Here is a 12,180-nt window from a genome sequence, read left to right on the forward strand (position 1 = left end):
CCACCCTCTCTCCCCCTCTCTGTCTCTAGCTCTCGCTCTCTCTCTCTCCCCCCTCTCTCGCTTGCTCTCTCTCGCCCCCTCTCTGTCTCTAGCTCTCGCTCTAGCTCTCTCCCCCCTCTCTGTCTCTAGCTCTCGCTCTAGCTCTCTCCCCCCTCTCTGTCTCTAGCTCTCGCTCTAGCTCTCTCCCCCCTCTCTGTCTCTAGCTCTCGCTCTAGCTCTCTCCCCCCTCTCTGTCTCTAGCTCTCGCTCTAGCTCTCTCCCCCCTCTCTGTCTCTGGCTCTCGCTCTAGCTCTCTCCCCCCTCTCTGTCTCTAGCTCTCGCTCTAGCTCTCTCCCCCCTCTCTGTCTCTAGCTCGCTCTCTCCCCCTCTCCCTCTAGCTCTCTCTCTCCCCCTCTCTCTCTTGCTCTCTCTCTCTCCCCCCTTTCTCTCTCTCTCCCCCCTCTCTGCCTCTAGCTCTCTGTCTCTCTTCCTCTCTCTCCACCCTCTCTCCCCCTCTCTGTCTCTAGCTTTCTCTCTCCCCACCCTCTCTGCCTCTCTCTCTATCTCTCTCCCCTCCTCTTTCTCACTCCCCCTCTCTTTCTCTCTCCCCCTCTCTTTCCCTCTCCCCTCCCCTTTCTCTCTCTCTCTATATCTCTGTCAGTGAGTTTCCAAAACCTCCTCTCCAGCTCTAAGAGAGTGACAGATAGGTAGTGTGTATCTCTCTATATATCTCTATATCTCTGTCAGTCTCCAGCTCTAAGAGAGTGGCAGATAGGTAGTGTGTCTCTCTCTATATATCTCTGTCAGTCTCCAGCTCTAAGAGAGTGACAGATAGGTAGTGTGTCTCTCTCTATATATCTCTATATCTCTGTCAGTCTCCAGCTCTAAGAGAGTGACAGATAGGTAGTGTGTCTCTCTCTATATATCTCTAAGAGAGTGACAGATAGGTAGTGTGTCTCTCTCTCTCTATATCTCTAAGAGAGTGACAGATAGGTAGTGTGTATCTCTCTCTATATCTCTATATCTCTGTCAGTCTCCAGCTCTAAGAGAGTGACAGATAGGTAGTGTGTCTCTCTCTATATATCTCTAAGAGAGTGACAGATAGGTAGTGTGTCTCTCTCTATATATATCTCTAAGAGAGTGACAGATAGGTAGTGTGTCTCTCTCTCTATATCTCTATATCTCTGTCAGTCTCCAGCTCTAAGAGAGTGACAGATAGGTAGTGTGTCTCTCTCTATATATCTCTAAGAGAGTGACAGATAGGTAGTGTGTCTCTCTCTCTCTATATCTCTAAGAGAGTGACAGATAGGTAGTGTGTCTCTCTCTCTATATCTCTATATCTCTGTCAGTCTCCAGCTCTAAGAGAGTGACAGATAGGTAGTGTGTCTCTCTCTATATATCTCTAAGAGAGTGACAGATAGGTAGTGTGTCTCTCTCTATATATATCTCTAAGAGAGTGACAGATAGGTAGTGTGTCTCTCTCTCTATATCTCTATATCTCTGTCAGTCTCCAGCTCTAAGAGAGTGACAGATAGGTAGTGTGTCTCTCTCTATATATCTCTAAGAGAGTGACAGATAGGTAGTGTGTCTCTCTCTCTCTATATCTCTAAGAGAGTGACAGATAGGTAGTGTGTCTCTCTCTATATATCTCTATATCTCTGTCAGTCTCCAGCTCTAAGAGAGTGACAGATAGGTAGTGTGTCTCTCTCTATATATATCTCTAAGAGAGTGACAGATAGGTAGTGTGTCTCTCTCTCTATATCTCTAAGAGAGTGACAGATAGGTAGTGTGTCTCTCTCTATATATCTCTAAGAGAGTGACAGATAGGTAGTGTGCTTTGCTCTGTGGTTGAACAACACGATCAATGCCTTGACAAAGGCAGGCAGAGAATAGAAACGCAATTGCTTATTGACAGAGAACTCAAAGTCTGAACAAATCAAAGTCTAAAAGACTACAGCTTAGAGCTTAGTGAGGAGAGACAGACTGAAAGAGAGGGATACACGAGAGAGAGATGGAGACAGAGGGAGAGAGAGAGACGGAGACAGAGAGAGAGAGACAGAGAGAGAGGGAGAGAGAGAGAGAGAGAGGGAGAAGGAAAGAGAGAAAGAGAGAGAGACAGAGAGGGAGAAAGAAAGAAAGAAAGAAAGAAAGAAAGAAAGAGAGAGAGAGAGAGAGAGGGAGAAGGAAAGAGAGAGAGAGAGAGAGAGAGAGCGGGGGGAGAGGAAAGGAGAGAGAGAGAGACAGAGAAAGAAAGAAAGAAAGAGAGAGAGAGAGAGACAGAGAGAGAGAGTGACAGAGAGAGAGAGAGACAGAGAGCGAGAGAGGGAGAGAGAGAGAGGGAGACAGAGAGAGAGAGAGAGAGAGAGAGAGAGAGAGGGAGAGAGAGAGAGGGAGAAGGAAAGACAGAGAAACAGAGGGACCTTGGGATTGATCTGAACCAGTGTGTGAACGTGTAATCATATTTAAACATTACTCAGATTGAAGTGTGTGTGCGTGTGTTTATGTGTGATTGTGCGTCTGTGTGTGCGTGTGTCTGTGTGCGTGTGTGACCTGTTCTTCCGCAGTAGGAGAGAAGACTGCTGTGTGGGTGACAGGTTGAGACAGATTCAGAATGACAGGTCTATTCTGGCCACCCTCTGGCCCCTGTGCTCTCCTCTCCTCCCTCTATCCACCCCCCTCTCCTCTCCTCTCCTCCCTCTACCCATCCCCCTCTCCTCTCCTCTCCTCCCTCTATCCATCCCCCTCTCCTCTCCTCTCCTCCCTCTATCCATCCCCCTCTCCTCTCCTCCCTCTATCCACCCCTCTCCTCTCCTCCCTCTACCCATCCCCCTCTCCTCTCCTCTCCTCCCTCTACCCTTCCCCCTCTCCTCTCCTCTCCTCCCTCTATCCATCCCCCTCTCCTCTTCTCCCTCTATCCATCCCCCTCTCCTCTCCTCCCTCTATCCATCCCCCTCTCCTATCTCTATCGATCCCCCTCTCCTCTCCTCCCTCTATCTATCCCCCTCTCCTCTCTCTATCCATCCCCCTCTCCTCTCCTCCCTCTATCCATCCCCCTCTCCTCTCCTTCCTCTATCCATCCCCCTCTCTTCTCCTCCCTCTATCCATCCCCCTCTCCTCTCCTCCCTCTATCCATCCAGTTTGGGCAGCCAGAAAATCTGACTGCTAATTATCTGAAAACCATTAGATTCTGTCCTCGTGCTTAGCTTGGGCCAGTCTGACTGCTAGTGATCAGAAGGTAATATCTCTGAGCTTAGCATGGGTTGGTTGCTATCGATGTCTCTCTGCAATCTCTCCTTCTGATAACGTTTAGTATGCAAAACATGTTCCTAACCAGGGAGGAAACGACCACAATTTCTGATGGCCTGGTTAACATCCTGGTCCAGTAGCCTGGCTAGTTGGGCACATTTTCTACTAGCCCAGTCTGAAACGTCCTATAGGCTAGCGGGCTAGCGGACTAGCGGGCTAGCAGACTAGCGGGCTAGCGGACTAGCGGGCTAGCAGACTAGTGGGCTAGCAGACTAGTGGGCTAGCAGACTAGCGGACTAGCGGACTAACGGGCTAGCAGACTAGTGGGCTAGCGGACTAGCGGGCTAGCAGACTAGTGGGCTAGCGGACTAACGGGCTAGCAGACTAGTGGGCTAGCGGACTAACGGGCTAGCAGACTAGTGGGCTAGCGGACTAGCGGGCTAGCAGACTAGCGGACTAGCGGACTAACGGGCTAGCAGACTAGCGGGCTAGCGGACTAACGGGCTAGCAGACTAGTGGGCTAGCGGACTAACGGGCTAGCAGACTAGTGGGCTAGCGGACTAACGGGCTAGCAGACTAGTGGGCTAGCGGACTAACGGGCTAGCAGACTAGTGGGCTAGCGGACTAACGGGCTAGCAGACTAGTGGGCTAGCGGACTAACGGGCTAGCAGACTAGTGGGCTAGCGGACTAACGGGCTAGCAGACTAGCGGGCTAGCGGACTAACGGGCTAGCAGACTAGTGGGCTAGCGGACTAGCGGGCTAGCAGACTAGCGGGCTAGCGGACTAACGGGCTAGCAGACTAGCGGACTAGTGGTCTAGCAGGCTAGCGGGCTAGCTCAATTTCCACCCCTGTTACTGTCTAGTGGTAGATTAAGATTCTAACATGGTACAAAGAGCACCGTTAAGTTAACCAGTTAACCAGTTAACCAGTTAACCAGTTAACCACTTGACCAGTTAACCAGTTAACCAGTTAACCACTTGACCAGTTAACCACTTGACCAGTTAACCAGTTGACCAGTTGACCAGTTGACCAGGTAACCAGTTGACCAGTTGACCAGTTGACCAGTTGACCAGTTAACCAGTTAACCAGTTGACCAGTTGACCAGTTAACCAGTTGACCAGTTGACCAGTTGACCAGTTAACCAGTTAACCAGTTGACCAGTTGACCAGTTGACCAGTTAACCAGTTGACCAATTAACCAGTTGACCAGTTGACCAGCTGACCAGTTGACCAGTTGACCAGCTGACCAGTTGACCAGTTAACCAGTTGACCAGTTGACCAGCTGACCAGTTGACCAGTTGACCAGTTGACCAGTTGACCAGTTAACCAGTTGACCAGTTGACCAGTTAACCAGTTAACCAGTTGACCAATTAACCAGTTGACCAGTTGACCAGCTGACCAGTTGACCAGTTGACCAGTTAACCAGTTGACCAGTTGACCAGTTGACCAGTTAACCAGTTAACCAGTCAGTGTAAGAAAAGAAACGTCTCGGCATTGTGTTGTGATCCAACCAACGTTAGAGCTGAACCTGCCTGATGTCCTTTATAAGAGGAGTAGACCGACACACACACACACACACACATCCAGCAGGGTACCAACTCACTCCATCCTTTTCGTCTCTAATTTCATGGCTATTGAATTCAGATCGCTATCGTAGACGAGACAGACAGATGTAGTTGATATCTACGTCTGAACATCAGGGACATTAACAATTTATTTAGATATATCAGAGCTACAACATGCAGGGAGAGGAAGGTCTGAATACACACACACACACACACACACAGAGAGAGACAACCATCTAATATGCTAGAGCCACAAGAAGTAGTGAAAGGGATAGCTGAACGACACACACACACACACGCGCGCGTTCGTGTGACGGAACGAGCTCAGCTAACAGAGGTGATGACACGGGATCTAAAGGCTTGAAGGCCAATCGTCTTCAGTCATGTCGTAACAGCCAATGACGATGCTGCTTTCTTTACTGATAGAGGAGTTCAAATGCCTGAGATACTTTCACAGATTTTTCTTTTGACAGAAAGTGATAGATTAGTTAAATGGTGTGTGTGTGTGTGTGTGTGTGTGTGTGTGTGTGTGTGTGTGTGTGGGGGGGGGGGGGGGGGGGGGGGGGGGGTATGCGTGTGAAAGACGTGCGAGAGAAGGAGACAGGGAGACGGAGAGATAGGTATTTGTCTCTTTGTGTGAGTTTGTTATGGCCATGGGGAGAGGGAGCTGGGAAAGTACAGTACAGTCTTCCTCTCCTCTTCCTCTCCTCTACCTCTCCTCTTCCTCTCCTCTTCCTCTCCTCTTCCTCTCCTTTCCTCTTCTTCTCCTCTTCCTCTCCTCTTCCCCTTCCTCTTCCTCTCCCCTTCCTCTCCCCTTCCTCTCCTCTTCCTCTCCCCTTCCTCTCCTCTTCCTCTCCTCTTCCTCTCCCCTTCCGCTCCTTTCCCCTTCTTCTCCTCTTCCTCTCCTCTTTCCCTTCCTCTTCCTCTCCCCTTCCTCTCCCCTTCCTCTCCCCTTCCTCTCCTCTTCCTCTCCCCTTCATCTCCTCTTCCTCGCCTCTTCCTCTCCACTTCCTTTCCTCTTCCTCTCCCCCTCCTCTCCTCTTCCTCTCCCCTTCCTCTCCCCTTCCTCTCCCTTCCTCTTCCTCTCCCCTTCCTCTTCGTCTCCTCTTCCTCTCCCCTTCCTCTCCTCTTCCTCGCCTCTTCCTCTCCACTTCCTTTCCTCTTCCTCTCCCCTTCCTCTCCTCTTCCTCACCTCTTCCTCTCCTCTTCCTCTCCTCTTCCTCTTCCTCTCCCCTTCCTCTCCTCTTCCTCTCCTCTTCCTCTCCACTTCCTTTCCTCTTCCTCTCCCCTTCCTCTCCTCTTCCTCTCCTCTTCCTCTCCTCTTCCTCTCCACTTCCTTTCCTCTTCCTCTCCCCTTCCTCTCCTCTTCCTCGCCTTTTCCTCTCCTCTTCCTCTCCTCTTCCTCTTCCTCTCCCCTTCCTCGCCTCTTCCTCTCCTCCTCCTCTCCTCTTCCTCTCCCCTTCCTCTCCTCTTCCTCTCCACTTCCCCTCCCCTTCCTCTCCTCTTCCTCTCCACTTCCTTTCCACTTCCTCTCCACTTCCTCTCCTCTTCCTCTCCTCTTCCTCTCCAACCCTGCTCCCGGCTGTGTGCTGGCTTCAGCAATAGACTGTGTAGTAATGGTGGGCACCAAGGGGACTGAGCTGCTGCAGCTAACACAGCCTTTATGGGTGTTAGGGTCTCCCAGTAAGGAGTGGAAATGAGAGTGTGTGTGTGCGTGCGTGCGTGCATGTGTGTGTGTGTGTGTGTGTGTGTGTGTGTGTGTGTGTGTGTGTGTGTGTGTGTGTGTGTGTGTGTGTGTGTGTGTGTGTGTGCACTACAACCTGTCAACACCTTAAAGGTCTTTGTGACTCGGCTCAGTCAGGACATTCACACTATTACTACTGTCACGCACTCCGTCTGGCACACACACACACACACACACACACACACACACACATACACTCCCTTTCTCTAATGTCCTCTCTCCTCCCTCTAGTGAGTAACTAAGGCCTCCTGACCATGTTGTGTGTCTGTGTGACCCCCCCCCCCCCCCCCTCCAGAGAGCATCGACTACAGTGACGTGATTCCGGACTCGTTCTCCTTCGCCTCGGCAGAACCGCTCCCAGAGTTCCAGCTGGAACCGAAGGACGGGTTCATCGTCAAGAACCGACCCGTCCAGCTCCGCTGTAGAGCCGCCCCCGCCACGCAAATATACTTCAAGTGTAACGGAGAGTGGGTCAACCAGAACGATCATGTGACCAGAGAGAGCCTCGATCAGATCACGGGTACTAGAATTACACACGATTTCACCAGCCTTCACAGACACGGAAACATTCACAGATACAACAATCTCATTCACACCAGTCTCACATTAACGCTGAACTCACTTGTAAATTCTCCATAACTACGAGTTCCTATAGACTTTCAAACATACTGTACTCAAAACACTAACCCAAAACTCTGACTCAAAACACTGACTCAAAACACTAACCCAAAACTCTGACTCAAAACTCTGACTCAAAACACTGACTCAAAACTCTGACCCAAAACTCTGACTCAAAACACTAACCCAAAACTCTGACTCAAAACACTGACTCAAAACTCTGACCCAAAACTCTGACTCAAAACACTACCACTTTATATAATGTTTACATAGCCTACATTACTCATCTCATATGTAAATACTGTACTCAATACCATCTACTGCATCTTGCCTATGCCGTTCTGTACCATCACTCATTCATATATCTTTATGTACATATTCTATATCCCTTTACACTTGTGTGTATAAGACAGTAGTTTTGGAATTGTTAGTTAGATTACTCGTTGGTTATTACTGCATTGTCGGAACTAGAAGCAAAAGCATTTCGCTACACTCGCATTAACATCTGCTAACCATGTGCATGTGACAAATAAAATTAGATTTTTTTTACTCAAAACACTTCTATTAATTCCTAAACATATGCTACCTCTCCCCCTCTCTCCCCTCTCTCCCCCTCTCTCCTCCCCTCTCTCCTCCCCTCTTTCTCCCCTCTTTTTCCCATCTCCCCTCTCTCCCTCTCTTTCTTCTCCCCTCTCTCCTCCCCTCTCCCCCTCTCTCCTCTCTCCCCTCTCTCTCCTCTCTCCCCCTCTCTCCTCTCCCTCTCTCTCCTTTCCCCTCTCCCCTCTCTCCTTTCTCCCCCTATCTCCTCTCTCCCCTCTCTCCTCCCCTCTCCCCCCCCTCCTCTCTCTCCTCTCTCTCCTCTCTCCCCCTCTCTCCTATCCCCTCTCTCCCCTTTCCCCTCTCTCCTTTCTCCCCCTATCTCCCCTCTCCTCTCTCCCCCTATCTCTCCTCTCTCCCCTCTCTCCCCTTTCCCCTCTCTCCTTTCTCCCCCTATCACCTCTCTCCTCTCTCCCCCTATCTCCCCTCTCCCATCACTCCCCTCTCTCCCCTCTCTCTCCCAGGCCTGGTGGTGAGGGAGGTGGATATCTCTGTATCGAGGACCCAGGTGGAGGAACTGTTTGGTCTGGAGGACTACTGGTGTCAGTGTGTGGCCTGGAGCTCTGCAGGCACCACCAAGAGTAGCCGCGCGTACGTCCGCATCGCATGTAGGTACTGTGTGTGTGTGTGTGTGTGTGTGTGTGTGTGTGTGTGTGTGTGTGTGTGTGTGTGTGTGTGTGTGTGGTGTGTGTGTGTGGTGTGTTTATCGATGTCACTTGTAAAATCCACTTCAATCAGTGTAGATGAAAGGGAGGAGACAGGTCCTTCTTCTTCTTCTCCTTCCTCTCCTTCTTCTTCTTCTTCTTCTTCTTCTTCTCCTTCTTCTTCTTCTCCTTCTTCTTCTTCTTCTTCTTCTTCTTCTCCTTCTTCTTCTTCTTCTTCTTCTTCTTCTCCTTCTTCTTCTTCTTCTTCTTCTTCTCCTTCTTCTTCTCCTTCTTCTTCTTCTCCTTCTTCTTCTTCTTCTTCTTCTCCTTCTTCTTCTCCTTCTTCTTCTTCTTCTTCTTCTTCTCCTTCTTCTTCTTCTTCTTCTTCTTCTTCTTCTCCTTCTTCTTCTACTTCTTCTTCTTCTCCTTCTTCTTCTTCTTCTTCTCCTTCTTCTTCTCCTTCTTCTTCTTCTTCTTCTCCTTCTTCTTCTTCTTCTTCTTCTCCTTCTTCTTCTCCTTCTTCTCCTTCTTCTTCTTCTTCTTCTTCTCCTTCTTCTTCTCCTTCTTCTTCTTCTCCTTCTTCTTCTTCTTCTCCTTCTTCTTCTTCTCCTCCTTCTTCTTCTTCTTCTTCTTCTTCTTCTTCTTCTTCTCCTTCTTCTTCTTCTTCTTCTTCTCCTTCTTCTTCTTCTTCTTCTTCTCCTTCTTCTTCTCCTTCTTCTTCTTCTCCTTCTTCTTCTTCTTCTTCTTCTTCTTCTTCTTCTTCTTCTTCTTCTTCTCCTTCTTCTTCTTCTCCTTCTTCTTCTCCTTCTTCTTCTTCTTCTCCTTCTTCTTCTTCTTCTTCTTCTTCTTCTCCTTCTTCTTCTTCTTCTTCTTCTCCTTCTTCTTCTTCTCCTTCTTCTTCTCCTTCTTCTTCTTCTTCTCCTTCTTCTTCTTCTTCTTCTTCTTCTTCTCCTTCTTCTTCTTCTCCTTCTTCTTCTTCTTCTTCTTCTCCTTCTTCTTCTTCTTCTTCTTCTTCTTCTCCTTCTTCTTCTTCTTCTTCTTCTTTGAAGCCTTGAGACCTGAATCGTGTTCAGAGGCCATTCAGAGGGTGAGGGGTCAAGACAAAAGACCAGGGTTGAAAGCGCCAGGCGCGCCGGTTGGAGTGTGTCAAGAACTGCAATGCTGCCGGGTTCTGGACTTTGTAGAGTCCATGTCTTGAGGAATTGAGGCTGAATTGAGGCCCCCCCCCCCCCAGGGTGTGACTGACATGTCACACTGTTGATGAGATACACAGCTACATGCATGGAACACACACACACACACACACCTCACACACACCACACACCACACACACACACACATTCTGTTCTACATAACCCTCTTCTCCTCCCCAAAACCCCCTCTGTTCTCTTTCTGTTCTACATAACCCTCTTCTCCTCCCCCCAACCCCCTCCGTTCTCCTTCTGTTCTACATAACCCTCTTCTCCTCCCCCCAGCCCCCTCCGTTCTCCTTCTGTTCTACATAACCCTCTTCTCCTCCCCCCAACCCCCTCCGTTCTCTTTCTGTTCTACATAACCCTCTTTTCCTCCCCCAACCCCCTCTGTTCTCTTTCTGTTCCACATAACCCTCTTCTCCTCCCCCCAACCCCCTCCGTTCTCTTTCTGTTCTACATAACCCTCTTCTCCTCCCCCAACCCCCTCCGTTCTCTTTCTGTTCTACATAACCCTCTTCTCCTCCCCCAACCCCCTCCGTTCTCTTTCTGTTCTACATAACCCTCTTCTCCTCCCCCCAACCCCCTCCGTTCTCTTTCTGTTCTACATAACCCTCTTCTCCTCCCCCCAACCCCCTCTGTTCTCTTTCTGTTCTACATAACCCTCTTCTCCTCCCCCAACCCCATCCGTTCTCCTTCTGTTCTACATATCCCTCTTCTCCTCCCCCAACCCCCTCCGTTCTCTTTCTGTTCTACATAACCCTCTTCTCCTCCCCCAACCCCCTCCGTTCTCTTTCTGTTCTACATAACCCTCTTCTCCTCCCCCAACCCCCTCCGTTCTCTTTCTGTTCTACATAACCCTCTTCTCCTCCCCCAACCCCCTCCGTTCTCCTTCTGTTCTACATACACACACACACACACACTCACACACTCTCGACTGTGTTAACAGTTTAACTCTCTTGCCCCCCCCCCCCCCCCCCCCTGCAGATCTGCGTAAGACCTTTGAGCAGGAGCCTCTGGGTCGAGAGGTGAGATTGGAGCAGGAGGTGTTGCTGCAGTGTCGACCTCCCGAGGGCATGCCCCCTGCTGAGGTACACTACCTGTGTGTGTGTGTGTGCGTGTGCGTGTGCGTGTGTGTGTGTGTGTGTCAAATCAAATCAAATGTATTTATAAAGGCCTTTCGTACATCAGCTGATATATCAAAGTGCTGTACAGAAACCCAGCCTAAAACCCCAAACAGCTAGCAATGCAGGTGTAGAAACACGTTGGCTAGTTGTTTGTGTGTGTGTGTGTGTGTGTGTGTGTGTGTGTGTGTGTGTGTGTGTGTGTGTGTGTGTGTGTGTGTGTGTGTGTGTGTGCCCTGTCAGAGGTACCCATCTACCTTCTGCACCCATCCTCATCATCACTCTTCATCCTCATCCTGAGTCTTGTCCTGTTTTTTTGTTTTTCAATCAATTCTTTTTTATTGCTTTTCAAATGCAAAACATTGAACAGGAAACAAACAACAACAACAACAACAACTAGAATGAGATTCTGCTTCTATGGGAACAACAGACAGTGGCAGCTAAATCATCAGGGTTCCTCAAGTCTCATTCTGAAGTACTAGTAGTCTAATAGTAGTCCTCTAGACAGACCTCCAGACAATCCTCTAGACAGACCGCCAGACAATCCTCTAGACAGACCTCTAGACAGACCTCTAGACAATCCTCTAGACAGACCTCTAGACAGACCTCCAGACAATCCTCTAGACAGACCGCCAGACAATCCTCTAGACAGACCTCCAGACAATCCTCTAGACAGACCTCTAGACAATCCGACAATCCTCTAGACAGACCTCCAGACATACCTCTAGACAGACCTCCAAACAATCCTCTAGACAATCCTCCAGACAATCATCTAGACAATCCTCTAGACAGACCTCCAGACAATCCTCTAGACAGACCTCTAGACAATCCTCTAGACAGACCTCCAGACAATCCTCTAGACAGACCTCTAGACAGACCTCCAGACAATCCTCTAGACAGACCTCCAGACAATCCTCTAGACAGACCTCCAGACAATCCTCTAGACAGACCTCCAGACAATCCTCTAGACAGACCTCTAGACAGACCTCCAGACAATCCTCTAGACAGACCTCCAGACAATCCTCTAGACAGACCTCCAGACAATCCTCTAGACAGACCTCCAGACAATCCTCTAGACAGACCTCCAGACAGACCTCCAGACAATCCTCTAGACAGACCTCTAGACAATCCTCTAGACAGACCTCTAGACAATCCTCCAGACAGACCTCTAGACAGACCTCTAGACAGACTTCCAGACAATCCTCTAGACAGACCTCTAGACAGACCTCCAGACAATCCTCTAGACAGACCTCTAGACAGACCTCCAGACAATCCTCTAGACAGACCTCTAGACAATCCTCTAGACAGATCTCCAGACAATCCTCTAGACAGACCTCCAGACAATCTTCTAGACAAACCTCTAGACAATCCTCTAGACACACCTCTAGACAGAACTCCAGACAATCCTCTAGACAATCCTCTAGACAATCCTCTAGACAATCATCTAGACAGACCTCAAGACAATCCTCTAG

The 12,180-nt window shown here is 49.4% G+C and overlaps 1 protein-coding gene across 1 annotated transcript in view; it reads left to right on the plus strand.

The window, feature by feature from the left end:
- Positions 1-6,407: 6,407 nt before the first annotated feature.
- Positions 6,408-12,180, plus strand: part of LOC110512585 (netrin receptor UNC5B) — a 34,390-nt gene continuing 28,617 nt past the window's right edge. The window contains exons 1-4 of the mRNA XM_036974596.1: positions 6,408-6,474; positions 6,831-7,055; positions 8,215-8,358; positions 10,572-10,675. Of these exons, the coding sequence (XP_036830491.1) occupies positions 6,408-6,474; positions 6,831-7,055; positions 8,215-8,358; positions 10,572-10,675 (540 nt within the window). The remainder of the gene's footprint in view (positions 6,475-6,830; positions 7,056-8,214; positions 8,359-10,571; positions 10,676-12,180) is intronic.

The sequence above is a fragment of the Oncorhynchus mykiss genome, unplaced genomic scaffold (assembly GCF_013265735.2).
Source record: "Oncorhynchus mykiss isolate Arlee unplaced genomic scaffold, USDA_OmykA_1.1 un_scaffold_719, whole genome shotgun sequence".
In the NCBI taxonomy this organism is placed as follows: domain Eukaryota; kingdom Metazoa; phylum Chordata; class Actinopteri; order Salmoniformes; family Salmonidae; genus Oncorhynchus; species Oncorhynchus mykiss.